The sequence below is a fragment of the Vipera ursinii genome (assembly GCF_947247035.1).
Source record: "Vipera ursinii genome assembly, chromosome: 2".
In the NCBI taxonomy this organism is placed as follows: Eukaryota; Metazoa; Chordata; class Lepidosauria; order Squamata; family Viperidae; genus Vipera; species Vipera ursinii.
Genome location: NC_139513.1, coordinates 294,185,340 through 294,212,088, shown reverse-complemented (window position 1 = coordinate 294,212,088; position 26,749 = coordinate 294,185,340). Strand labels below are relative to the sequence as shown.

At 43.3% G+C, this 26,749-nt stretch overlaps 1 protein-coding gene across 1 annotated transcript; it reads right to left on the bottom strand.

Moving 5' to 3' along the window:
* Nucleotides 1-122: 122 nt before the first annotated feature.
* Nucleotides 123-26,594, bottom strand: LOC310635683 (tetraspanin-36-like). Its single transcript, XM_083354903.1, has 7 exons — nucleotides 26,358-26,594; nucleotides 11,231-11,422; nucleotides 10,747-10,821; nucleotides 9,900-9,995; nucleotides 6,978-7,136; nucleotides 4,203-4,280; nucleotides 123-1,808 (listed from the first exon to the last, which is right to left on the bottom strand). The coding sequence occupies exons 1-7, from the start codon at nucleotides 26,415-26,417 to the stop codon at nucleotides 1,722-1,724; spliced, it is 747 nt and encodes a 248-aa protein (XP_083211029.1). The 5' UTR covers nucleotides 26,418-26,594; the 3' UTR covers nucleotides 123-1,721.
* Between the last annotated feature and the right edge of the window lie 155 nt (nucleotides 26,595-26,749).

The following is a 26,749-nucleotide window of genomic DNA, read 5'->3' as shown; positions in this document are numbered from 1 at the left end:
TATGAAGTCATCACAAGTTAAGTAGCTTAACCAAAATATCTTACTATCTTTATGTAACTATTTTATACTCTGGCTTTTTCAATTCTGTTATTTTCAAATGAAATAAAATACTGTACTTTTTATTTTTGAAGTATTTTATTTAGGATTTCAGGAGGCTCTTTATGTAATCTAGTAGCCATACAATACTCAAAATTTAAAGAAAAATGGTTTGAAAAAAAACAAAACTTGCTTTTCCCACAGCAATACATATGCTATTCAAGTTGCTTCTCTGCTCACAAAAACAGGAAGACAAAAGATAAAGAATGCATCTGATCGTGCCCCAGCGAATCAACATCCTTCATCTGGAGAAAAAGTTTAATGTCAAGCTCAGCTGCTGTTGGAATGAAAGTAGCACCACATTTTTAATATATTTCCAGGCACATCCTGAAATTTTACCCAACTGTGGTGCATACTGGATTACTGGACCAAAAATAGGCTGTATTCAACCCGGAGCATCCAGTGAATAAAGACTAAAAAAATCAAACCACAAACACTTAGATTAGCCTTATCTAACCTGATGTCTCTGGAGTACATAATTGTCTGGGAATAAGTAATTAATCCATCACTTCTAAAGGATTCTAGCAACTCTGACTTTGTTCTGAAGCTCAACAAATTTATAGCTAGGAATTGTACTTAGTTTTGACAGACTAGAACTAAGGATGCAGTGGTAAGAAGTATATTTTTTCCAGAGATGAGGCTATGATTGATATTTAGACCAGAGTATGTCTTTCTTTGCTTAAAACAGGGGTGTCCAACTTTGGCAACTTTTAAGACTTGCAGACTTCAACTCCCAGAATTCCCCACAAACATGGGTGGTTGGGGAATTCTGGAAGTTCAAGTCCACAAGTCTTAAAATTACCAAGGTTGGACACTCCTGGCTTAAAGTCTGAAGCCTATTTTAGGGATTATCTTACAACTTTATTGGGCTTCCCTTATACGAATTGTCAATTTACCACCAGAATTAAACATTTGACATCAGGAGCTAAAAAAGGGAGATTAGGAATCTATATGCATTTCCAACCTAACTCAACTTCTTAGCAGAAGTATTCACACAATCAGAAATGCAATGGATAATCTGTTAGAAAAGCTGATCACTCCCAGGTGAAGTCAGCCTATGTCTAAATCTCCAAGTTACTCCAGAAAACGTCAGTCTAGAGTAAAAGCAATTGTCGGCATTCGTGCCTGCAGTTTTTCTTGGGAGAAGGATCCAGCTTCAATCCAAGGCATGCTGTGTTCTCAACATTTACCTCAGAGTGGATTTCAAACACGTCTAATGTTTAGCCATTTCCACTGGATTTTAGAGATTTGCTATAAGCCCCTAGCCCTTTAATGGCCCAACCAATCTGGGGGGAAAATATGACTTGTGTAAAAAATAATTTAAGTCTGTTCAAGGATAGACTCACAAATTGTATCAGACACTGGAATCGCAGACGCTGGTCTGTCTTTTCTGGTGAATGTCTCCATCTGCTGTTAAAACAAGGGCACCTTAATTTCAACTACACCAGACAAATCTCAGGCTTATGAGGATGTTAATGCCAACTATTTCATCTTTAATAGGACTTCTGAAAACCAGTGTAATCTCCTTTGGGATTTCATAAAAAGTGGGCTAATGCTTTCTACTCAAGACACCTTTCCATTTTTGTTCATGGGAATCCCAAAAGGAAAATTCCTCCATTCCGTGGTCAGGCAAACACCCCGGTGCTCAGGGGCTGATACCCGCTGCTTTCTTTCTTGCAGGCCAACACGCAGATCCCAAGCATTCCAAAAAACTGAAATGGAAAAAAATAATGAATAATAAACCTTTATTGTCAAAGTACAACATGTGTACATTGAGATTAGCTGAGCCTCCCCCCGTGCTCTCTCCCCCCAACACACAGTGACAACAAACCCTCCATCCCACCACACCATGTGAACCAACTACACCACACACCGGCCTCCCAAGTCAATTCTGCATAAGATTATGTCCCATTTAAAAGCCTAACAACCCTCAGATAAAAGCTATTTTTCAGCCTGTTGGTACGGCTAGCTATATTCCTGTATCTCCTACCGGATGGTAGTAGAGTAAAGAGATACCGTCCAGGGTGTGAGTCATCCCTGAGAATCTTCCTCACTCTTCCAAGGCAGCGGGCCCTGGCGAGGTCATCCAGTGGTGTCAGGGAACAGCTCACAATGTCTTGTGCTGTGCTCACTACCCTCTGTAATACTTTCCTGTCCACGGCTGTCAGACCAGCATACCAAACCACAATACCATACGAGAGGACGCTCTCTATGGTAGACCGGTAAAAGAGGGTCATTGGGCTGTTGTTCTACCCTGTTCTTCCTCAAGACCCTAAGAAAGTGAAGCCTCTGTTGGGCCTTTCTAGCCACCTGGGTTGTGTTAACTTTCCAGGTCAGATCTTCATAGAGGTAGACTCCCAGAAATTTAAAGGAGGAAACTCTCTCTACACAGTACTCCCCGATGTGAAGTGGGGCAGGTTCCTCCTTTTTTCTCCGGAAGTCTAACACCGTCTCTTTCGTCTTGCCGGTGTTTAGGTGCAAGTTGTTGTTACTATACCATATGGATAGTTTTTGTACCTCCGCCCTATATGCTGTCTCATCCCCAAAAGCCAAAACGCTGTAATTAATCTTTCAGTCTGCATACATAGCATCGAAGAGAATATTTGTAGGTCAGGGCTGAACTGTGGGGTCCCTGATGCTTTCTGAGCTTGGCAGCTTTTCCTGCAGACATTTCACTACCAAACTGGGCAACATCATCAGTGCTACTGGTTTTAAATGTTCCTTCTAGAATTCTCGTTGATCAGCATCACCTGTATTGAAGTGGAGGCCTCTCCGTAAAATATTGTGTTCTGCAGTAGATAGTGGATGGCTGGACATGTTGACCACCCATTCAGGCTCCGGGGCCTCTTTGATTCTGGGATTTAGTTTTAGGTAGCACTGATGTTACCTAGTTTGGTAATGAAACGCCTGTAAGAAAGCCATCCAGCTCAGAGACCACGAAGGACCCCATTCTTGGCAACCTTTACAGAATTTAAAGTTTGAAAATGGATTGCTCTTCTCTCAAATCTGACCCTTAATAGTCTCTCCACCACTATTAATTTTCACTCCTGTGTCTGTCAAATTCAGTTTTGCCCTTCTGGGTGTCCTCTACATATTCTGGATTATAGCTAGTCCTCAATTTATGACCAGTTGCTTAGCAACCATTTCAGGTTTGGGCAGACCTCCCTAGATTTGAAGTTCCAATACTCCCCTGCAGTCTCGTGACTGCATGTACTCGACAACCATTTATTCCAGTTTGGGGCTAAACTGGCCCAAAGCAAACCAATGGCTTGTTAAACAACCATGGCGTTCGCTTAACTATTGTTCCATAAAAGGTTGTAAAATCTGGTTGGTCACATGAGTGACCTGTTTTATGACCATCTGTCAACATGCAGCTTGAGAATCCAAATAAAACTCCAGGTTCATTCCATTTCCAAAAATCTTACTGTTTATTGAATACACTGCATGGTTTTGTCAAAGCAAAACTAACTCTTGAGTTCTAAGCAAGCCATAGCTACATGTAGTATAAATCACGGTTTATAAAGTAAACACTGCCTCAATGTTGCACTTCTGGGTTTCTTTAAGAAGCCCCTGGCTATTTGTGGATTATGGCTTTGTGTGATTACTCATAATGGAAGATCCAAGCAAATATTTAATCCATTTCCTAACTGTCCCTGGAAAGACACATACTAGGTTAGAAAAGGCTTAAACATTCGAAGGGAAGAGAAGAGCCCGTGGAATGTTCCACTTAATCTGGAGGGTGGAGTTTTGTCTTTTCCAAAAAGCCAACGAATAAGAAAAAAACCTTGAATCACAAGAACATTAGCAGAGACTGGCAGGATCAGACCATGTTTCTCCAGGGATCATCTATGAAACTCGTGGACTGCAGGAAGCCTCCAAGATCACCATTTGGACAGAAACAGCCAATTTGGGGTATTGTTGTTTTTCCTTGTTTTTTTAAAAAAACCCAACAAATCAAAATGGGAACGAGGAGAGGAGGCCATTCAGAATGAAAGGTGGATCGGAACCATTTGGGGTCTGTCATGCAGCCCTTTCTTTGCAGTCCCCAGATGTCCTTTCAACAATAACCCAACTGAAAAGCAGGTTCAAACTTGGCAACCACATACCTTCACAATGGCAAAAGCTAAGACAACGAGCATCGCGTAGTTCAACAGGTCACGGAGATCCACTACCTTTTCACAGCCCTGTAGTGAGGGGAGATGATGGGGAAGAACTGATTATGTAAGTTCAAAGGGTTCTGTCAAAAAGTTTAAGAGTTTTGTGCAAAACAAGAACTTGGTAGACATAAGGACATAAAGGCCTCTGGACCTGCCCAGATGTTCATCTAGTTCAAAGTTTTCATCTTTGACAACTTTAAGATGGGTGGACTTTTAATTCCCAGAATTCTCCAGACAGCCATAAGTTGAAGTCTACTCATCTTAAATGCCAAAGATGCTTTTTTCACGAGGCAACTGGACTTTGTTTTTCTTTGAAGACATTTTGCTTCTCATCCAAGAAACCAGAGCTGGAGAAGCTTCTTGGATGAAAAGCAAAAGGTCTTCAAAGGAAAGCAAGAAAGTCCAGTTGCCTCGTGAAAAAGCACCCTTGGGACAACCGTGACCTGCATGATGACTGAGAATCTCCACAGACTCTCATTTTAAAGTCGCCAAGGTTGAGCCTTGGTGGAGCAGTGGGCTAATGCCTCCTTAAGTAACCCCAGCTGCCTGCAATTAGTGCAGGTTCGCATCCCACCAGGCTCAAGGTTGGCTCAGCCTTCCATCCTTCCGAGGGAGGTAAAATGAGGACCCAGATTGTTGGGGGCAATTAAGCTGACTTTGTAATAATGCCGCTTGGGTGTGTGTGAAAGCCCTAACAAGCAGGCATATACATAGAATGAAGGCTACTGCTAAGTTTGTAAAGCCGCCCTGAGTCTTCGGAGAAGGGCGGGATATAAATGTAATAAAAGTAATAAATAAATAAATAAATAAATAAATAAATAAATAAATAAATAAATCCCAATCTAGTCCATTCTCTTATGTCCCACAGCCGCCAATCAGAGACTTGATGATGGACTTTAGTGAGGGGGTGGATCCTCAGGAGGGAGGGGGTGGATTCCAGAGGAATAAGAAGCAACTCAGCCCAGATATTACCAGTATGTTTGATAGAAAGAGGATGAAGATGGCTCCTCCCTAATAATCCCCAGAGTATATTGTAGATGCAGATAACAGAGTCCTAAGTCTTTCAAGATTTTGTCTATCAGTGTGAGAACAATAAAGAACTCAGCTTGGAAGATCACCAGGTGTTATTCTTGGGTTTAGATTACTCTATTCCTCTCAAACAAATTGGATGAAGCCCCATCTTGGGGCAGTGAATTCCCCCCATTAATGATAATATGCATTGGTTTCATCAGCTCAATCCATAAATATGAAAGGACAGGTAGACAAGAGTTTTCTTCAGATTAAATGTAGGGAGAGGACTCTCAAAGAACTCTAAGCATATTGTTTTTTTCCCTGGAGGAGGAGGAAGACATTTTGCTTCTCATCTAAGAAGCTTCATCAGTTCTGGCTGAATGGTGGGGGGAATTGAACGATTAGTTATGACAGGAGGTATTATATTCTTTGCAGTCAGATATATTATCTGATTGCAAAGAAATATAATCCTTCCACACACACCCAATATCCTGTTGGAACTAATACTTCCATTTCTACCACCACCATCGCCATCTAGCCAGAACTAATGAAGCTTCTTGGATGAGAAGCAAATGTCGTCTTCTTCTTCCTCAAGAGAAAAAAACAGCAATAGCACTTAGACTTATATACCTATAAATCTATAAGTATACTTATATATTTATACTTATATATTTACGGGAGCACCTTCTGCCGGCGTCAACTTCCCATCGTCCTGTGCGCTCTCACAGAGAGGGCCTCCTCAGGGTGCCGTCGGCCAGGGAATGCCGACTGGCGGCCCCCAGGGGGAGAGCATTCTCTGTGGGCGTGCCTGCCCTCTGGAATCAGCTCCCTGTTGAGCTCCGGATGGCTCCCGACCTTCGCTCCTTTCGCCGCAACCTGAAAACTTGGTTATTTGAGCTTGCCGGCCTGGACTGAGGGATTGGGATTTTAAATTTTTAGAATGTGATTTACTTGTTGGGGCTAATTTAATTTAATTTATTTTTAACCCTGTATATTGTGTTTCAACTGCCCTGTACACCGCCCCGAGTCCTTCGGGAGAAGGGCGGTATATAAATCCAATAAAATAAATAAATAAATACTGCTTCACAATGCTTTATAGCACTCTCTAAGCAGTTACAGAGGCAGCCTATTGCCCCCAACAATCTGGGTCCTCACGTTACTGACCTCGGAAGGATGGAAGGTTGACCCATCAAGATCAAACTCCTGGCAGTGGGCAGAGTCAGCCTGCAATACTGCATTTTAACCACTGCACCACCACGGCTCTTGAAAACGTGGTATAGTTGCCTTTTGAAAAAACACCCTTTGAGACAACCATGACCTGGATGACTGAGAATCTCCACATACGTGTATTGAACTAGAGCAGGGGTGTCAAACTTGCAACGTCACGTGACGTGTCGTGACTTTTTTTCCATTGCCAGCAATGGGGTGGGCGCAGTTTCGCCATGACGCATCTGGCCTGTGGGCCGGCAGTTAGATACCCCTGAACTAGAGGTATTTTGTACATGAAACGGGAAACATATATCCCAGAATAAGATAAGTAAAGACAACCAGCATAGGCAATAATAATAATAATAATAATAATAATAATAATAATAATAATAATAATAATAATAATAATAATAATAATAATAATAATAGGGAGCTGGTTCATACAATTTAAGTTCTTGGATCTACAACTTTGGTCCTACTCAAGCAAACCCCGAATGCTCTTACTTGTGTGTTGAGAAGCTCCTTCTCACTTAGTCGTCCTGTGCAATTCGTGACAGCCGGGCCTTGCTTGCAGCAGCTCAGAGGAACAGTGTGGTTGCCTGTGGTGTTGAACCACTGGGTACCAATCCAGTCAGTGTAGTTTTGGACTCCGCAACACTGAAGCTGGAAGAGCAGCAATGGTGGTTGGAAGAGGCACATCCAAAATTCAGTCTGCTTGCCTTTGAGACTTTGAGGGCTCATCCCTGGAGCTTCTCCAGAAAGTGACACACACCAGATGGGCCAGGATGGCAAGTCCCAGAATTCCTTGCATCTGGACAGGGCCGCGTAAAGAATGCTCAATAAGAGCCGTAAGAATATACTGATTCTCTTCGTCCTTGGGGAAACACTGCAATCGAGTTTGGAAACTGGCGATTGTGTGTTGTGGACGCTCCTGCCCAGATACAGTATGCTGGAGAACTTTCCAAAAATATCAAACTATTGATGCTGATGCTTCACAATGAAAAGAAAAAAAAACCTGCTTCAACTTGATCTTCCCTTGTGATGTTTATGTGGGCACAACTATGTAGTTTTTTGGCAATAATACCAAAGCTGTTTTTCAGGCCCTCCTTCTTCTCTAGCCTTTATTTTTCAGGCCCTCCTAACTAAGGACCCAACAGACTTTTACGTTTTCTCAGTTTTGTTAAAGATTCAACCACATTCTTCACTACGTTCTGTGAAAGATTAATCCCACTGATGAAAACTCAATACATACTGTGACTAGTCTCTGAAATAAACTCTATAAATAGAATATCAGCACTGTATGACTAATTTTTGGAACAAAAATGTAGTGAGAATGTTATGTTTTTTCACATGGGGAGGAAATACTTCTTTAAATGCAATCACTACTTTGGAAGCAAAAACATCTCCTTTGCAGTACTAACAGATGAGATCTTTCATACCGAGCCATTCATCCTGACACTAAAATGATCAACCTATCTGCTGAAAAAAAGATTCTAAAATGGAATATATTCATTAAAAAAATTGGAACCAAAACATTATTTTATACTGTTAACTTCAGCTGAATGTTGCAAAAATAAAGTGAAAGAATTAGATAAGTTTATACCCAAGGATGGCCTTATATTTGTGAACTGGGCAAAAGAGTTTTGGTTCAGCATACAATGTGAATCGGTCCTTCTAAGTTATAAACCCAGCCTACGTTTTGGTGAGTTGTGGAAATCTAGCTGGCTACTATTTAGTCAATAAGCCTTGGATTAACCAGGTCTTAGCAAACTGGTGTCCTTCCAATATGATGACCTCCAACTTGGCTAGGAATTCTAGATCCAACACCTTGGAAAACAAACAGATTGATAAAGCTGGCTTAGCCATTGTGTTTAATTAATCTCCAGCTGCTTTAGAGAACTCTGAGGGGCTGATAAGAAAATGCAGCATCTCACTCTATTCAAGACTTTCCCATTGTTGTATAATACACCTACGATCCAGAAGCCATCAGCATTTGGCCTCCCAAGCAGGAGGGACGGTGTTTTTCCAGAGCTCAGATAAAGTCTCTTTTTACTTATTCTTTTATTTATTTTTATGCTACCAATTTCCCCTACAATGTGGCTCTATCTATCTATCTATCTATCTATCTATCTATCTATCTATCTATCTATCTATCTATCTATCTACATCTGCCTGTCTCTGTCTCAATTTCTATCAACACTTTGCTATCTTTTCTTCTTTTCTTTCTTTCTTTCTTTCTTTCTTTCTTTCTTTCTTTCTTTCTTTCTTTCTTTCTTTCTTTCTTTCTTTCTCTCTCTCTCTCTCTCTCTCTTTCTTTCTTTCCTATTACAGTACACCCTTTATACTGTACTAAGCCAGGGTCATCAGGAGAAGGGGTCAATAAAAGTCAAAATGACAGCCACAGCCATGAGATCAAAGGCCCGGCTGGTTTTGATGGGCAACATGGCTATCATCCTGAATTTTTTATTATCCCCCCCACCCCCGTGGATGCTGCTGCTCTGGGGGCTTCTGGTGGCAAAGGAGACGGTCTCCTTGTGCACTACGACCTCTCATCCTGTTCAAGCCACTACGGGGTCTTTATGTATTTTTTGGAGATGGGGACGAGCAAAACTTCTCCAATCACCGCCTTAGAAAAGATTACAAATAAAGTAGTAAAACATCGGGGTCAGGAATCCCAATTCTATTCTACCTGAGAGAACTTGGTATTTTAACTTAATTGCAACAGAACTATTATCAGCAATGCTTTCGATACATGGAAAGGATCAAGGAGCACGCAGGTACTCCTCAACTCATGATCACAATTGAGCCCAAAATTTATGTTGCTGAGTGAGACAGTGGTTAAGTGAGTTTCACCCCGTTTTACAACCTTTCTTGCAACGGTTATTAAGTGAGTCGGTTGTTAAGTTAGTAACACTGTTGTTAAGTGAATCTGGCTTCCCCACTGACTTTGCTTGTCAGAAGGTCTCAAAAACTAAGACGCTGCAACCGTCACAATTAAGATGCCAAGCATCTTCATTTTGATCACGTGACCGCAGGGATGCTGCAGTGTATGAAAATGTGAAAAACGACCCTGTCACTTTTTTCAGTGCCGCTGTAACTTTGAACCGTCGCTAAATGAACTGCTGTAAGTCAGGGACCACCAGTGTTACTGTCTGTTTACTCTGCGGTGGATTTGCTGCTTTTCTTTTGTCGAGGGATCACAGATCTATGCTACTCTGCTATTTATGTTGGTTGACCACAATTCAACAGTTCTTTTTAAAATGTGTATTTCTACCCCAACTCCAATTCAAAATCTAGTTTTCTGTTCTTAAAAACAAAACCGCCACCAAACTAGGGAAACTACAATCAGAATAACATACGGCAGAAGAAAAATGCATTCCTATTTCCAACACCAATATCGTCATATCAGGAATCGAGTTTTCCTACCTCCCGCTGCAGGTAATCTACACTATGAGAGTTTTCTGATTTTCCATTGTAGGCTGCAAATGCTTCCGACAGAGAGTCGTGGAACTCAGCTGTTATCTGTGGCAAGAAAAGAAAGGCACACAGGTTGTTATTACCTCACATCTTTTCATCCATCTGAAATGCAACGGAAAGCATTAAGACATAAAAAGGCAAGATTTGTATATCAAACAAGAGCACCGCCAAACGACAAGCTTTTGCTGTCCTTCTCTCCAGGTGCAAATAAAAGGTTTAAGCACCGGTGACCCAATTTAAAAAGGCAACACGTGATTATTTAAACGCTGAATTTCAAGGTTCCAAATTTTTCTAGGCTGTTAGTCCACTTATGGGCGGCACGGTGGCTCAGCGGTTAAGACGCTGGGCTTGCTGGCTGGAAAGCCGACAGCGCAGGTTCGGGACCTGAGCACCACGTGATGGGGTGAGCTCCCATCCTTTCCCCCAGCTCCTGCCAACCGAGCAGTTTGAAAGCATTCAAATGCCAGTAGATAAACTGGCACCACTTCAGAGGGAAGCTAACAGTGCTTCGTGAGGTCGTGCTGGCCACACGGCCACAGAAATATCTTCGGATAGCACCGGCTCCATTGCCTTGAAATGGAGATGAGCACCGCTCCCTACAGTTGGCAACAACGGAGGGAATAAAATCTGCAAGGACTCCATTTTCAGTCCATTTATATCTTTCTTAAATTCTTATCTAGCTTTTTTGCTGTTCGTATTTCTTAGTTCACTTTTTTCAGGGTCCACATAACTTTGAACAATCATTAAGTGAACGGTTGTAAGGTGTTTGTTTCATTACCTGGATATTTTCACTCACCTTTCCTTTGTAAACAAATCCAAGCACCAAGGCTGCCACTTCTGCAGCGAAGATCAGCAGGATGATGACCAAGAACTGAAGAAAGAAAAGAAGACTTAAGAAGCAGAGACACATCTGATCTTCTCCAGATGTTGCCAACAAACCAACCTTTGGAAGATTCGGCTGTTCTGTGGAAAGATCTACCCTCTTTCAAGATGTGTGGAATTCTGAGAGTTGAAGTCCACACATTTTCAAGTTGTAGGCAAAATGGGGTTTTAGACATTTTGGCATGATGGAATTAACCCTAGCTGACCAACTTCAGGGATTTCTGGAATATTTGAATCTCCTAATTTACTAAAAAATATCCTTTCCTACTAGGCAACTGTAAGAGTCCAGGAACGGAGGGACTGGGACAGGGACAATCTCATTGCCCACTTCCAGCATCACCTTCATGCAATGGTGTTTTATTATAAACGGGGCCAGCAGCGCCAGGCCTTATTCTTACCACTCCTAGGGCAATCTTGGATTCACGAAGGGTGGCAAAGCAGCCAAGTATGCCAATGACCAGCATGACCACAGCAACGGCAATGATAATGATGGGGGGCAAAAGAGCATCTCGGTTCTGAAGAAAAGAGTCGTATTCCTTGTAAGCGTTGAGGACGTGTGCGCTGACATAGAGAAGTCCAGCTGCTGCCCCCTTTAAAAGATAAGGAGATGGTTTCAAAGTGTAATCCAGTCAATCAGCTTAAGTTAGGAGATCTTCTATCCCCCGCATTCCTCTATAAGCCCAACGGACTCCTTCCAACGGTATCTGATACAAGATTCACCCTAGATTCCACGTCACTGTCGGCCACCCAAATTGCAAGCAAAATCTAATTCATATTTATACTTTTATACTTTCGTATTGTATTACTGTGTGGTTTGGAGCTATTACTGTTTTGGACAGGAAGGCTGTGCCGAGAGTGGTGAGGACAGCAGAAAAGAGTATATTGGTAGTTCATTTCCTTCTATCCAGGACATAGAATATAAGCATTGCTTGACCAGGATTGTCTCGAACGCTACACATCCTCTCCATGGCCAGTTTTTTTGTTGTTGTTGTTACCTTCTGGGAGGAGGCTTCACAGTATCCAAAGCAGAACAACTAGATTCTATAACAGCTTTATACCACTCAATACAGTATTGAGTCATCTTGGTTAACTCTTGACTCTTTTGCTCCAGTCTAGGAATGAAACGCAGAACAGACTGCTTTATATTTGGTAGACCAGGTGTTCCACCCAACACACACACACACACACACAATATTATGTTTTACACACACACAGGGATCATAATTCATTTTATTTACCTTGTTGTAAAAAAAAATCTCAGTCATCTGGGTAGAGTTGTCTGGAAGTTGAGTCATGGCAGGTGGACTTCTTGAAGCCCAGAGGCCATGATTCAATTTCCACACCTTGATATGAACTGAGTGTGAGAGGAGAGGTGTTGGGTTCCAAGACATTAGCCACAGATGTCCCTACTTCTCTTGTTGAGAGAGCCAGCCCTGCCAATGAGCCACATGGAGCCACATCTTTTGACTGATAAAGTGGTCAGGTGCATGAAGAATGATGGGGCAGCAGAAAAAGGCTTACTCAACCGGGATTTGAGCCAGGAGGTTGAGTGATGGAGTGGTTTGCCCTTACCTGCTTCTTCCTAGGCTAAGAGAAAGTTACTGGTCCATGATCACCCAGCTGGTTTTGTGCTCAAGGTGGGACTAGAACTCCGTCACCCAGTTTCTAGCCTGATATCTTAACCATAACAAACTGGTGCTCCTAACTTGAAATTCTGCACATACACTGAAGTTAAACCTACAACCCCTTTTGTACCAACTCAAGAGCAGTACTCGGTACCAAGGGATGGGCAACTATGGCCTCTTTACGACCCGTGGGTCCAACTCCCAGAACTGCTGAGCCTGCATGGAATTTTGGGAGTTGGTGTCCACAGGTGATAAAGAGGCCATAATTGCCCCCCCCCCCCCCCGTCCACCACATACATCCTGGTACCAGTTCTGAAAACTGGCAAAGTGGAATATAAATAAAAATATTATTTAAAAAAAGCGGTACTGGGAAAAGGACGAGGAAGAGCCCGTTTTTCAAGTCCACTCACAGCTACGGAAACTTACTAGGGGACTTGGAGCCCACCACCATTACAAGCCGGTTGTTGAGGAGACAGACGGGTGAAAAGAACGTCAGCACATGCCTGATTCTTTTTTGAGGAAAGGCGTGATTTCATCTAATGAGCGAAGGGGTGCCTGGATGAACAACAGATAAAGCCCTTGACTATTAATCACATCCAAAATAAAAACTGAAGAGATCCTTATGCCATGTGAGGCAAACTCATGTGATGCAAATCATAATTTGTCACTCCCTTAAAAAACGAAAATTTTCCTCTTCTGCCTAGTTATCTTCAAAACTCTAGCAGGGGGTTGGACTAGAAGACCTCTAAGCTCCCTTCCAACTTGGTTATTCTGTTTTGCACATTAGCTTCACTGAACCCAAGGAGACCAACACAATGTGTACCTGGCATACTACTAATGGTCAAATTATACTACTGGTCCTTCTGTCTCAGCTATCATGGGGAGTCCTTAAATTATGATCACCGCTGGGATCAGAATTTCTGTTGCTAAGGAAGGCGGTGGCTAACTGACTTGCGCCCAATGTTACAACCTCACTTATCATTATTAAGAGAACCACTACAGTTGTTAAGTGATTCATGCGATGGTCATTAAGTGAATCCAGCTCCCCCCCCCTTGACTCTGCTCATTGGAAGCTGGCTGGGAAAGTCCCGATGGCAATCGCGTGACACCACCCCCACCCCCAAATGATTATAAACACATGACAAACCCATGTCTATTGCCAAGTCCCATGGCTGGTATCAGCCAAACTATCCAAGGATATGGATAGAGGGGTGTGTGTGTGTGTGTAAAAGAGAGACAGAGCACTGTGGCCAGTATAAAGTTTGTTATTTTAAATTCACTGGGTCTCCTTGTACTCCAGTGAACCGTTTGTGCCTTGGTGTTCAGTTGAGAGCGATTTGAATGTGGCTGTTCAGGGCCGTTTGAGTGACCACAAGCCAAACCTGAGAGCACGTAACTGTGTAACAATAACAATAACAGAGGTGGAAGGGACCTTTGAGGTCTTCTAGTCCAACCCCCTGCTGCCCCTTTAACAACAGCTAAAAGATGTAATCTAATGACTGACCTCACTTACCGGTAGTTCTCGACTTACGGCCTTTCATTTAGTGACCATTTTAAGGTTATAGCAGCACTGAAAAAAGTGACTTATGACCATTTTTCACACTTATGACCATTTCAGCATCCCCTGGTCATGCAATCAAAATTCAGACGCTTGGCAACTGGCTCCTATTTATGACGGTCACAGTATCACGTGGATCCCCCTTTTGCCACGTTCCGATGAGCAAAGTCCATGGGGAAGTCAGATTCACTTAACAACCATGTTACTAACTCGCCCGTAGTGATTCACTTAACAACTATGGCAAGAAAGGTCATAAAAGGGGGCAAAACTCACTTAACAACTGCCTTGCTTAACAACAGAAATTTGGGGCTCAACTGTGGTGGTAAGTTGAGGACTCTCTGCCTTTCTTCCCCACAGCCTCCTTTTCATAAAGTCTTCCCCGATGAAGAATCTCACAGGGCTGGAAGGCTTGCACATTCTCCCTCACTTTGGCTCATTCGACTCTGGATCCTCTTCCTCCCACGAACCACGAACGTTTAGGGTTCATTTTGGGGTGGTGAACTTTACTGGCACGGATGTTCCAGAGAAAATCAAGTGCTGATGCTACTGGAGCACCAGCATTCTTGACTGAAACGGCAGATGACTCATCTCGTTTTGTGGTGGTTGCAAGCTACAAAACAAAAACAGCACCTGTGTATGTTGCTGAAACTCAAGGACGCGTCTGCGTTGTAGCTACCTACATTTTTCTTCTGAACCTTTACCCAACGCATGTTGCGATCCTGCAGACATTCCCAACGTCATGGCTGGCAAAAGGGAGATCTGTGGACAACATCAAGTCGGGCGAAGTGATCCACTGAATTCTTGGTTCATTTCTTGGCATCTCCAGCACTCAAGTAGCTTCTTTGTGGTTCTTGCTTACAAGCACACTCAGGATTTCTGATATCTTAAAAACGGGGTCTACGTATCAAGGGGTTTGATGAGAACAAAAGGGCTTAGTAGGGCAAGGCAGATCTGATGACCCAAAGTTTTGAAATCCGGGTCCCTTGTGGACCCAGAGATGAAGCAAGAGAAAGATGTACTCTTAATCTAACTTTTTAGCAAAGGCTCTTTGTTAACAGCGCTTCGCCAACTGGTCTGGCAAAAATCCAGAAGTTACTCTTCTCAGGCAAGAGTAACTCGCAGAGGAATGGAAGCCTAGGAACAGCTTTATGGAGATCCTGGAGCGCATGTTGAGGTCAGAAGAAACCCAATGGCTGAAGTACGTTATTCATTTATTTATATCCCACCTTTATTGCTTCTACAAGAGACTCAAGGCGGCGGACATATCCAACACAGCTTCTTCCTATTTTCCCCACAACAACCCTGTGAGGAGGGCTTGGCCGGGAGAGGAGACTGGCCCAAAGCTGCTGGGATGGCTTTCTAGGGCTAAGGTGGGGCTGGGACTGAAAAGCCTCCTCCTTTCTAGTATGGTGCCTTAACCACTAGGCCAGGGCTAGGCAACCTGGGCTCTTTTATGACTCGTGGACTTCAACTCCCAGCATTCCTGAGCCAGCCATGCTGAGGGGAAGGGAGAGGTTTCCAAGCTGAGCCATGCCGGCTCAGGAATTCTGGGAGTTGAAGTCCACCAGTCATAAAAGAGCCAAGGTTGCCCAGCCCTGCACTAGACCAAATATGCCGAGATGGTCATCCTGGAGTTTGCCACGGGTCCTCTGCATTTGTTAAGAAAGAAAATCAACTACAGTCCTCAAGATACGTCAGGTTACGCCTTCTATCGTTTCCTGCCAACGTGGACCCTGGAGATGGCGGCACTGGCCATCCCGTTCATAGGGAAGCCCGTTTTCCTCTCTAACAAACAGCCCCAAAGAGGTGCATTAAAAAGCACAACTTGGTGTGACGGACTGTGGGAACGGCCTTGGGAGACAGGAGAGTCACAGAGGACGGACCACTGGCCTGCAGAAGTTATAGGTAGTCCCCGACTTATAACAGTGCGTTTAGCGGCTGTCCGAAGCTACAACGGCACAGAAAAAAGTGACTTATGACTGTTTTTCCACAGTTACATCGTTGCGTCATCCCCCTAGTCACACAACACTTGGCGACTGGCTCATATTCGCGACAGTTGCCGCGTCTCGGAATGATGTGATTGTCTTTTCGGACCTTCTGACAAGCAAGTGAAAAGCCAGATTCACTTAAAAACCGTGTTACTAGCTTCACAACTGCAGTGATTCACTTAATAGCTGTGTCTAGAAAGGTCACAAAATGGGGCAAAATTCACTTAACAACTGTCTCACTTAGCAGCAGAAATTTGGGGCTCAGTCGTGCTCAGAATCATGTTGGAGGATCACCTGATGGTCCACCCACCCCTGGAAGGAAGGAGAGCACAGGAGACGTTTCGGAAGGGACTCCCCCCCCCAGTTTTCCAGAGTAAAGCAAGAGGAGTGGGGGGAAGAAATACTTTCCGTTTTGCAAAATTCTGTTAATATGAATTGATAATAAGGACAGAATTAGCATTCCTGGCTCTCTTTCTTTCCTGGGCTACCTTGCAGAGTTAAAAATTAGAATACAAGAGATACAGGCAGTCCTCGATTTACCACAGTTTGTTTAGTGACCATGCGAAGTTACACTCCAAAAAAGTGATTTATGACCGTTTTTCACACTTATGACCGTTGCAGCAGCCCCATAGTCATGTGATTTATATTTGGATGCTTGACAACTGGTTCATATTTATGATGGTCGCAATGTCCTGTGGGGGTCACGTGATCCCCTTTTGCAATCTTATGGCGAGGAAAGTCAGTGGGGGAAGCAAGATTCCCTTAACGACCGTTTTACTAACTTACCAGTGAATCACTTAAAACCTGCGGCAAAAAAGGTCGTATAATGGGGCAAAACTCACTTAACGAATTTCTCACTCAGCAACAGAAATTTCTGGGCTCAGTTGCGGTCGTAAGTCGAGGACTGCTGATGCTTTACCAGCCCCATAAAAGGATCCAGAAATGGGGCTCTCCTATCTTGGCTGCCTGCAACGAGGCAAGTGGGTTGGGGTGGAATCCGTCTGAGGAAGCTCACTCACAACTTCCCATTTCTGTCACAAGACAACGTCCTGTGTAGTTGTCTTTAGGTCACACCCCCTGCGTTGAACTTCTTCCTTCTATAAATCAAGAATTGTTCAGCTGAGTCAGCTTCCTGTGGTTTACGTTAATGTCGATTCCTCACACCGTCTCCTATCTCTTCTCATAATTATGGAAACTTTATTGGGAAATCCTGCCGTGCAGTGATCCTTTCTGCTGCAAAAGCTCATTATGTTAAATGCAGTCAGTATTTCTTGCTGTGAAATGGGACACCTATTTATAGGATTAGAAGATGCAATTTAACTCAGCTCTGCTACAACCTAATAAGCTAGTTAAAAAATTAGAAAGAATTAAGTAGGATTCCAATGATTTAACCAAGGTATCATTTTACCGGACGTTGTGGCAAGTTGCTTCCTCTCCCCAACATACTCTTTAAGAAGAAAATAAACAGGAAAGGAACTTCCACAGGCTGCTTTACAGACACAGAATAATTAATGCCAACTCACATTACAGATAATCCTCAGCTTATGACCATAACCGAGCCCACAATTTTGGTCACAAGTCACAAGAGTTATAAAACAGATCACTACGTGGCTGTGCCTAATTTTATGACCTTTTTTGCAACGGTTGTTAAGTGAACAGGGCGGTTCTAAAGCCAGCAACACAGTCCTTAAGTGAATGCTCTGGGCGTTAAACAAATCCACCCTTAAGCAAACGCCACGGTTGTTAAGCAAACTGTTCACTATAGGGTGATTTTTGCAGGAAGCCGGAAGTAATGATCTGTTCGGGCAAAAACAATATAAACGGTGGTCACATGACTCTGGGGCACTGCAAATGGAGGTAAGGGCAGGCCACCTGAAATGCGGTCATGTGACCTCCGTGGGGTGGTTTGCAAGCTGGAACTCTGAATTTGGGTCATCCCATTTTGGGGTCTATCATAGCTTTTCATGGTTGCCAAGCAACCTAGTGGAGGATTACTTGCAGTGGGGTCAACAGTCTCCCTTATTGTATAGTACAAGCAATTTTCCTATCAATGTTGATATCATACAGTATTGCATTTTCCTGTAGCTTTTTAAAAAAATAAATAAAACCTTTTTATGGTGTGTCTAGATTTGAAGAAGCCTGAAAATCCACCCATCTTGAAATTAGTTGTCAGAACAGGAAAAATATCTGCTACTATTTGGATATTCTCGATCCAGAACTACCAGAAGTACAGGCAGGATTTCGAAGAGGCAGAGGAACTAGAGATCAAATTGCCAACATACGCTGGATCATGGAGAAAGCTAGGGAGTTCCAGAAAAACATCTACTTCTGCTTCATTGACTATGCTAAAGCCTTTGATTGTGTGGATCATAACAAACTGTGGCAAGTTCTTAAAGAGATGGGAGTACCAGACCATCTTATTTCTCTCTTGAGAAACCTATATGTGTGTCAAGAAGCAACAGTGAGAACTGGACACGGAACCACTGATTGGTTCAAAATTGGGAAAGGAGTCCGGCAAGGCTGTATACTGTCGCCCTGCCTATTTAACTTATATGCAGAGTGAGAAAAGCAGAGCTAGATGAATCAAAAGTTGGAATTAAAATTGCCGGAAAAAATATCAACAACCTAAGATATGCAGATGATACCACTCTAATGGCAGAAAGTGAAGAAGAACTAAAGAGCCTCTTGTTGCGGGTGAAGAAGGAGAGTGCAAAACTTAGGTTGAAACTTAACATTAAGAAAACCAAGATCATGGCATCCGGCCCTCTCAATTCCTGGCAAATAGATGGGGAAGAAATGGAGGTAGTGACAGATTTTATTTTCCTGGGCTCCAAGATCACTGCAGATGGGGACTGTAGCCAAGAAATTAAAAGCCGCTTGCTCCTGCGGAGGAAAGTCATGGCAAATCTAGACAGCACACTAAAAAGCAGAGACATCACCCTGTCAACAAAAGTGCATATAGTCAAGGCTATGGTCTTCCCAGTTGCAATGTACGGCAGTGAAAGTTGGACCATAAGAAAGGCCGAGCGCCAAAGAATTGAGGCCTTTGAACTCTGGTGCTGGAGAAGACTCCTGCGAGTCCCTTTGACTGCAAGGTGATGAAACCGGTCAGTCCTAGAGGAGATCAACCCTGACTGCTCTTTGGAAGGCCAGATCCTTAAGCTAAAACTCAAATACTTTGTCCACCTAATGAGAAGGAAGGACTCACTGGAGAAGAGCTTCATGCTGGGAAACATTGAGGGCGAGAGAAGAAGGAGACGACAGAGAATGAGGTGGCTGGATGGAGTCACTGAAGCAGGAGGCGTGAGCTTAAATGGACTCCAGAAGATGGTAGAGGACAGGAAGGCCTGGAGGAACGTTGTCCATAGGGTCGCGATGGGTCGGACACGACGTCACAGCTAACAACAACAAATATTAATCACTGTCCATCTTGAATATATAGCGGAAGGAGGAAGCTTTAGAGTTCACAAGTCATCGACATTAACTATTCGTTTAGCGGCCATTTGAAGTTACAATGGCACCAGTTCACTTAACAACTGTAGTGATTCGCTTATCAACCATGGCAAAAAGGTTATAAAATCAAGGGCAGCTCACTTAACAACTGCCTTGCTTAGCAACAGAAAATCTGGCTCCAATTGTGCTCATAAGGAGAGAAGTGCCTGTACCAGATGGGTGTTGTTGCCTTCTTCCTACACTGACCCCCCCCCCCGCACCCAAGGTCCCTTTCAGCCCTATTCTACTCTAAACAATTATTTAAAATTTTCCTCCAATATTAAACAGTGTTTATTTTCCCCTTCAAATATTGCCTTAGCAATGCCCTAAATCCAAAACAATGGTGCAATCACATTCCTGTTAATCCAGTACAAAGGACACTTTGCCAGTTTATTCTTCCACTAGGTAAAAAAAGACTCCTCTTGTTTTTCAGCAAAGGTGCATTTAGGGATCACTTTCAGAATTAATAACAGCATGTAAGTCACCTGCTTTTACTTGCAGTACCAAATACTGAACTATCAAGTCTAGTCAATCTAGTCAAAGACAATTTCTGGATATAGAAGGTAGAAACATATTCGAGATGAGATGAGTGAATAGCACACTAAAAATCACTAAATTAAATGTAAACCTGTTGAATGTGAACTACTAAGAATCCGTGGATTTAATTTCGTCCAGGAATGTTATGATGAAAAAAATGCTTGACTAATCACATTGAACTCTTACATGATCCACCGAGTAGATTTACAGAGATTGAAAATAATTATGCTTTTCTTCTAAAACATCTGTGGTTGGGCCATATAAATTCAGGAGTGTAACATATGGCTCACCTATTTTGACAATATTATACAGTGACATCCATCTGATATTTCTCCTTCCACAAACAGCTTTAAAAAGCTAATAAATAAATTAGCCACTCCTCTTGTATTATTTGGAAGTACCACTTGGAGAACTCTCATCCACTCAAACGCTGAGTAATATCTGCTGGCTTTTAGGAAGAACATGAATCTCCTACAGAAAAACAAGAATTCTAAGAGCTACAACACATCTTACAACCTTCCAAGTTTAAGAAATCTGGACTTGATCCAATTTTAATTTAATTCATTCAGTTTAGGTGCCACCTGACTCCAAAGTGACTCTGGGAGGTGCACAGTGAACTCAAATAAAATCAAAAATATAATATAGCATTATAAAAGAAAACAAGAAGCAAAGGCAAGTCCAGATAACAATATGCAAACCTTGGAAAAAAATCTGACAGGGCCAAACCACCTTAATCCATGGCCCTAGGATAATTGATTTCCTAAAATTTCTTTTCTTCTTTCCTTCCCTCCCTCCCTCCCTCCCTCCCCCTCCTTCCCTTCCCTTTGTGGGATGTAGATAAGAATGTATTCAAAATGCAATTTCAGTTTGAAATCTGGAGCAGTTCCAATCCAAGCTAAGATGGTTTTTTCCTTGTTAAATTTCCATCTTTTAAATCCCATGTAAAAACTAACAGAATGGATGCGATTCTTTCTTCCGGAAATTTCACCGTGGAGCTGTAATTTAGATTTAACTTGAAAAAGAGAAGTGGAAATTGCAGAACTACTTGGTTTAGTTCCTTTAACGTAGGCATCTTCGCCCCGTGATGCACTGGCACCGTAAGGGCTGCTGTGCCATCCATCGCACAAGGAACAATGCTGTGGTTGTAAAGACCTGCCTTGCGTGCCCGGGATATCAAAGGCAGAAGCTCAGAGGCGCCCCACTTGCACAAACAAGCTTTGCTTCAGGAGTTCATGAATCACAGGGAAGATCAGAAGAGGGAAATTTTTCTTAGCTCAGTTTCCCCAATTCAAGCAGGGCGGGACACGCGTGGCAAGACCAAGCCTTCGGATCGGGCACATTGTCCCTGAAAAGTTGATCTGGACCTCCCTCCTTTCAGCAACCCTCCTCCCATCCTGCCCTGCAAAGGCATCTGGAAAACAAGATCTTCTTTGTAATTCCTGCCTGGCTGGGGAATTTTCAGCAAGGAAGGAAGGAAGGAGAAGAAGACGACAAAGAGGCAGTTGAGTAGAAGCAAAGTGTCCCTAATTATGGAAATACAAAAGTGGTCCCACTGCATTCTGCATTTATCAGCCCTGACCCTGACACGTGCCCTCTTTGGAGCTATATAATTTAAGGAGGTCTTAGATAAACTGGAACAGACTCATAGAAGAGAGAATGAGATGAACAAAGACAGGCTGGAAATGGAAAGCTAAGAACATTTAGCTTTGAGAAAAGAAGGAATATGGTAGTGCTCTAAATACCCTGAAGGAGTGTCGAGTTACAGAAAAGGTAATTCCCATCAATGTCAAGAGAAAAATACAGTTCCTTATGGGAGGTGGCAGTCTCCCTGAATTTGGATTCCCACAATGAACAAAAAATGACCAAGTGAGAGTAAAACTCCATCCTAATTTTGGGATGGTAGAATATTCATATACCCCAACCACATGTTGAAAGAGAGATCCTGTAGCTAATGGACACAAACTTTCATTGACACCATAGACCACTTGTTACTCAACCTTAGCAACTTTAAAATGAGTGGACCTCAACTCCCAAAATTCCCTATCCAGCATGAATTCTGGGAGTTTCAGTCCACATATCTTAAAGTCGCCAAGCTTGGGAAACATTGCCATAGACAATGACAAATATGAGGTTCCTTTCATTCCGATGTGAAAAATAGTCCACACATGCCTTAGTAACCCAGCGCAGTCGAACTCAGTTCCAGAGAATTCACGGAGATCCCATCCATTACATGGAAGGAAGTGTGTAGTGGGGTGCCCCAGGGCTCTGTTCTGGGCCCAATGCTCTACAACATCTTCATCAACGATTTGGATGAGGGGATAGATGGGGAACTCATCAAATTTGCAGACGACACCAAGCTGGCAGGAATAGCCAATACTCCAGAAGATAGGCTTAAGACACAGGAGGATCTGGACAGACTCGAACACTGGGCACTATCTAACAAAATGAAATTCAATGGTGAAAAAAGTAAGGTTCTACATTTAGGCAGGAAAAATCAAATGCACAGGTATAGTATAGGTGGTACCTTGCTCAATAGTAGTAACGGTGAGAGGGATCTCGGAGTCCTAGTAGACAATCACTTCAATATGAGCCAGCAGTGTGCTGCAGCTGCCAAAAAAGCCAACACAGTGCTAGGCTGCATTAACAGGGATAGAATCAAGATCAAGTGAAGTACTAATACCACTTTACAATGCTTTGGTAAGGCCACACCTGGAATACTGCATCCAGTTTTGGTCACCACGATGTAAAAAAGATTTCGAGACTCTAGAAAGGGTACAGAGAAGAGCAACAAAGATGATTAGGGGGCTGGAAGCTAAAATATATGAAGAACGGTTGCTGGAATTGGGTATGTCTAGCCTAGTGAAAAGAAGGACTAGGAGTGACTAGGGCAATGTTCCACTATCTGAGGGGTTGCCACGAAGAGGAGCGGTTGCTGGAATTGGGTATGTGTAGTTTAACAAAGAGAAGAGTGAGGGGTGACATGATAGCAGTGTTCCAATATCTCAGGGGCTGCCCCAAAGAAGAGGGAGTCAAGGTATTCTCCAAAGCACCTGAAAGCAGGACAAGAAGCAACGGATGGAAAGTAGTCAAGGAGAGAGGCAACCTAGAACTAAGGAGAAACTTCCTGACAGTTAGAACTAACCAGTGGAACAACCTGCCTCCAGAGGTGGTGAATGCTCCAACACTGGAGGTTTTTAAGAGACTGGACAGCCATTTGTCTGAAATGATATAAGGTTTTCTGCCTGAGCAGGGGGTTGGACTAGATGACCTCCAAGGTCCCTTCCTCCTCCTCCTCATTATTATTATTATTATTATTATTATTATTATTATTGATTTATTTTAGCCACCAGTGGAAGATAAATGATATGTATTGGACCAGTTATATGTCAGTTATACCATAAAAGCACAAAAATATAATTGACAAACAAGAGTCAGGTTCCAAAGATTTAAAAGAGAGCCTACTAATAATGGTTTAAAAGCTGCGATGATAATCTAGAGCAGTTAGAATGGCAAAGTATGTCTGGAGAATTCTGGTAGTTGAAGTCCAGATGTCTTATAGTTGCCACGGTTGAGAAATGCTGCTGTAAGGAATCCATGAACATCCCAGATGTGGACGTTGGCACAAGAATTCAGTCCTGAGGCACCTAGCCCACTTTTAATGGTTATAAGGTTCGGCAAATATTTTTTACCCCACTGTGGAGAACCCTATATTTGGTTTTCTCTGCCAGAAATGAAAACCAAGCCATGGCTGAGCATCTGAGGTTATTCAGGAATTCTGATTCTGAGAAGCAGCCCCACAGCCTGCAGTCCTAGTAGAGCAGATGTGGTCTTCACCACGGTTGTCAAAGACGACGCAGATGTTGCGGGCAGCCACTGTGAAGATGGCACTGAGTGAGAGCAGCAAAAGATGCATCCTATTTCTCTTTCAAAAGTGAAGCCATCTTGACTTCTGATGAATTTCCTTGGTGAGGAAGTGCTTTGCCATCGCCTTCCGAGATTTTTTATTTCAACTTTCCAGCCTACAACTTTCCAACTCCAATCCTGAGAGTAAATGGGTCCAATCCAGGATACCTTTCTTGGACCCAGCCAAAGTCAACAACTTGTGAGCAGCCTTGGGGGAAATGAATCAGCAATCCAACAAAGGTGCCCAAACTGCGATTTCCTCTTCAAATGAAATTTTGAGTTTTTCGCTCCCATAACTTTCTTTCTTCATGCAGTTTTCCTGCCTCATCTGTGGAAGTTAATTTGGCAAGGGAGATCAACGGAGACATAAGTTCCTTCTGCAAGTCTTCAGTCAATGCAGAAGAAACCTATCCCAGATGGTTATCTAGCCCGTTTAGAGGTAGGTAACCCGTTCTTACTCAACTTGCTGGCTGAGAATTTCAAGGACAATTGTTCAAGACACTTGGAGAGGGTCAACCAGATTAAACAAGACTGGCACAGTGGTCAGAGTGGTGACATGCTGAAGAAATGACAGAATATTTCCATTCATTTATGCCAAAGGCAATTATTGTATATAATGTTGTTGTCAGAATCCATTTATATCACATTCATAAATTATCCCCCCCATGGATTCTGCCGTCTCCCGAGGAAGGAGGAGCGCATGTGGATTCAGCCTGCCTTAGGTTATTTCAAAGACCAAGGGAAACCTTTTGAACTGGGGGAACAAAAGGGAGAGTTAGGGAAGGAGGCATCTGGCCTGTGTCTCCATTTGAATCTGTAAAGGAAGAAGGCAATAACCGTAAAGATTTGAAGTTCCCGTTTTCCCACGAAAGGGATGACACGAAGTAAAATGATGGGGGGCTGACCAAATGGGGTTGAGGGAAGGGGGGTTGAACCGGGAACTCTTTATAAAGTTTCAATTTGTAAAACAATACCAAGTCCTGTCTTGTATTTCCACAACCAAGCATGTCCTAGTAAAAATTCCTTTTGGACTAGAACTGACTCCAAGAGTTTTTGTTTTCCTAAGTCGTGGATTGGGGTGGGTCCTGACCATTGTCTTAATACAGAATAACACTGGTCCTGCTAAATGGCACCGACAAACCTCACTCACCATTGCCAGGGCACTAGTGGAGCTTTCTTTCTGTGTATACAGAGGACCACACATTAGAAAACCCTCTTCTAACGGAGGAGTTACAGAATTGAAAGCAGAAGGAAACTAACATACTATCAACTGATATAAATAACAGTAACATCTGCTATTCCTTATCTGGAGATTTGGGCTCTTTGTTAGAATCATAGAGGCGAAGACGTCCAATTTCTGAGCAACTATTGACTCATTCTTCTTCCTTATTCCCAAAGTCATTTCTTCCACAATCGTGCTGTACAAGCTTATATAGTTTACCCCTTGTGACAGGCACTGATTCATCATCACAACCACTCCAGGAGTTCAAGGAAACACACACAACAGACAGTATCACTGCATTTTATCCCCACAATGTCCCGGTGGGTACATTTGCTTGGGAGAGCCACACTCCCTGCATCAGAAGTCCAGAATCACCCCATGTGACCTACAGTATGGTCAAGAATTGGGACTCGGGTTTCTCTACGCAGCCGGCTGGGGAATTCTGGGAGTCCTCTTCTCTTAAAATTGCCAAGGTTGAGAAACCCTGCCGTAGGGGCCCTTATTCTGGAAAGTAGAACTTGGGTTCCCAACGAGAAAGTGATTCTCTTCTTCACTCCGCCTGAAACCCTCTTTTCTGAATGGAGAAGCAATCCTTCATTTCAGACAAAAATCTACTCCACCTGCACTCTGCTGCTAAGGTGCAGAAGAATAGTTTTATGAACCTGTAACCCGGCTTTTCGGAAGCAGCTTTCTTAAGCAAACGGGCGTTATTCCTGAAGAGTTCACTAAAGGGTGGTAGCACAAACATGGGACTTTCAGCTCTTAACGGCTAGCTCTTGCCCCTAAATGATATAAAATTCCAGTTGCAACAGAAAAAAAAGCCAAAAATGAGTTTATACCCCAGACTGCATCTAAAGACTACCTTCATAATTCTAATTTAACCACGGAACTGGGTTTGCATAATGGTTTGCAAGCCCTAGTGGCCATTTTCAAACAAAATCCTGAGCCACATGAGAGGGTGGGGAATCGTACGAACCAGGCCAGGACAGCGCGTACCCATCTTTCGAGGCTGACCTCCGAGTTAAACTTGGCGGAAAGACTTTCTAACTCTGAGCAAAGCTCGGAGTAAGTCCTCGCTTCTTTCAAGCCGCCATCCTATTCAGCTCTCTTGAGAAAACGAAGCCGGTGGTCGTTAGAAGCCCCGGCCGTGGCGGCGTCTTAATTTCCGAGGGCGGCTGGAGCGGCGGGACGGAGACTTACCCAAAAGAGGAAGCTGATAAAGACCAGCAGGCTCTTGGAAACCATCACCCCGAGATCCATGCTGCCCTGGGGAGGCTTTGGCCAAAAGGAAGAGAGGAAGGGGAATCAGAAGCGCCGCTTGGTCCGGACCAAGAGTAACCCTCTTCGGGCTGGGGCGGAGAATTTACCGAGCGCGGCCACTTTGCCGCCGGAGATCCTCCCAACTTGCTATTATTTCCTGGACGGCGAAACCCGACACTTTCCCGCAACTTCGCCCCCCTCCGCCCTTAGTTTGACTAAGGAGGCTACCGCAAACCTGCTAAGACAGCTGCAGAAGGAAAGTTAGGTACCGAAGCATTCCTAGTAGCGGGCCCTCCAGGAAAATGACTTTTCTGCTAGCAAGATCTTCTTGT

Excerpts from the sequence above, each read along its gene's own strand:
- LOC310635683 (XM_083354903.1), bottom strand. The coding sequence starts at position 26,417 with ATGGATCTCGGGGTGATGGTTTCCAAGAGCCTGCTGGTCTTTATCAGC. Across the intron at positions 10,822-11,230 it reads CCAAGATTGCCCTAGGAGTG|TTCTTGGTCATCATCCTGCT; the intron begins GTAAGAATAAGG and ends TTCTTTCTTCAG. Across the intron at positions 4,281-6,977 it reads AGGAGCTTCTCAACACACAA|GGCTGTGAAAAGGTAGTGGA; the intron begins GTAAGAGCATTC and ends CCCTCACTACAG.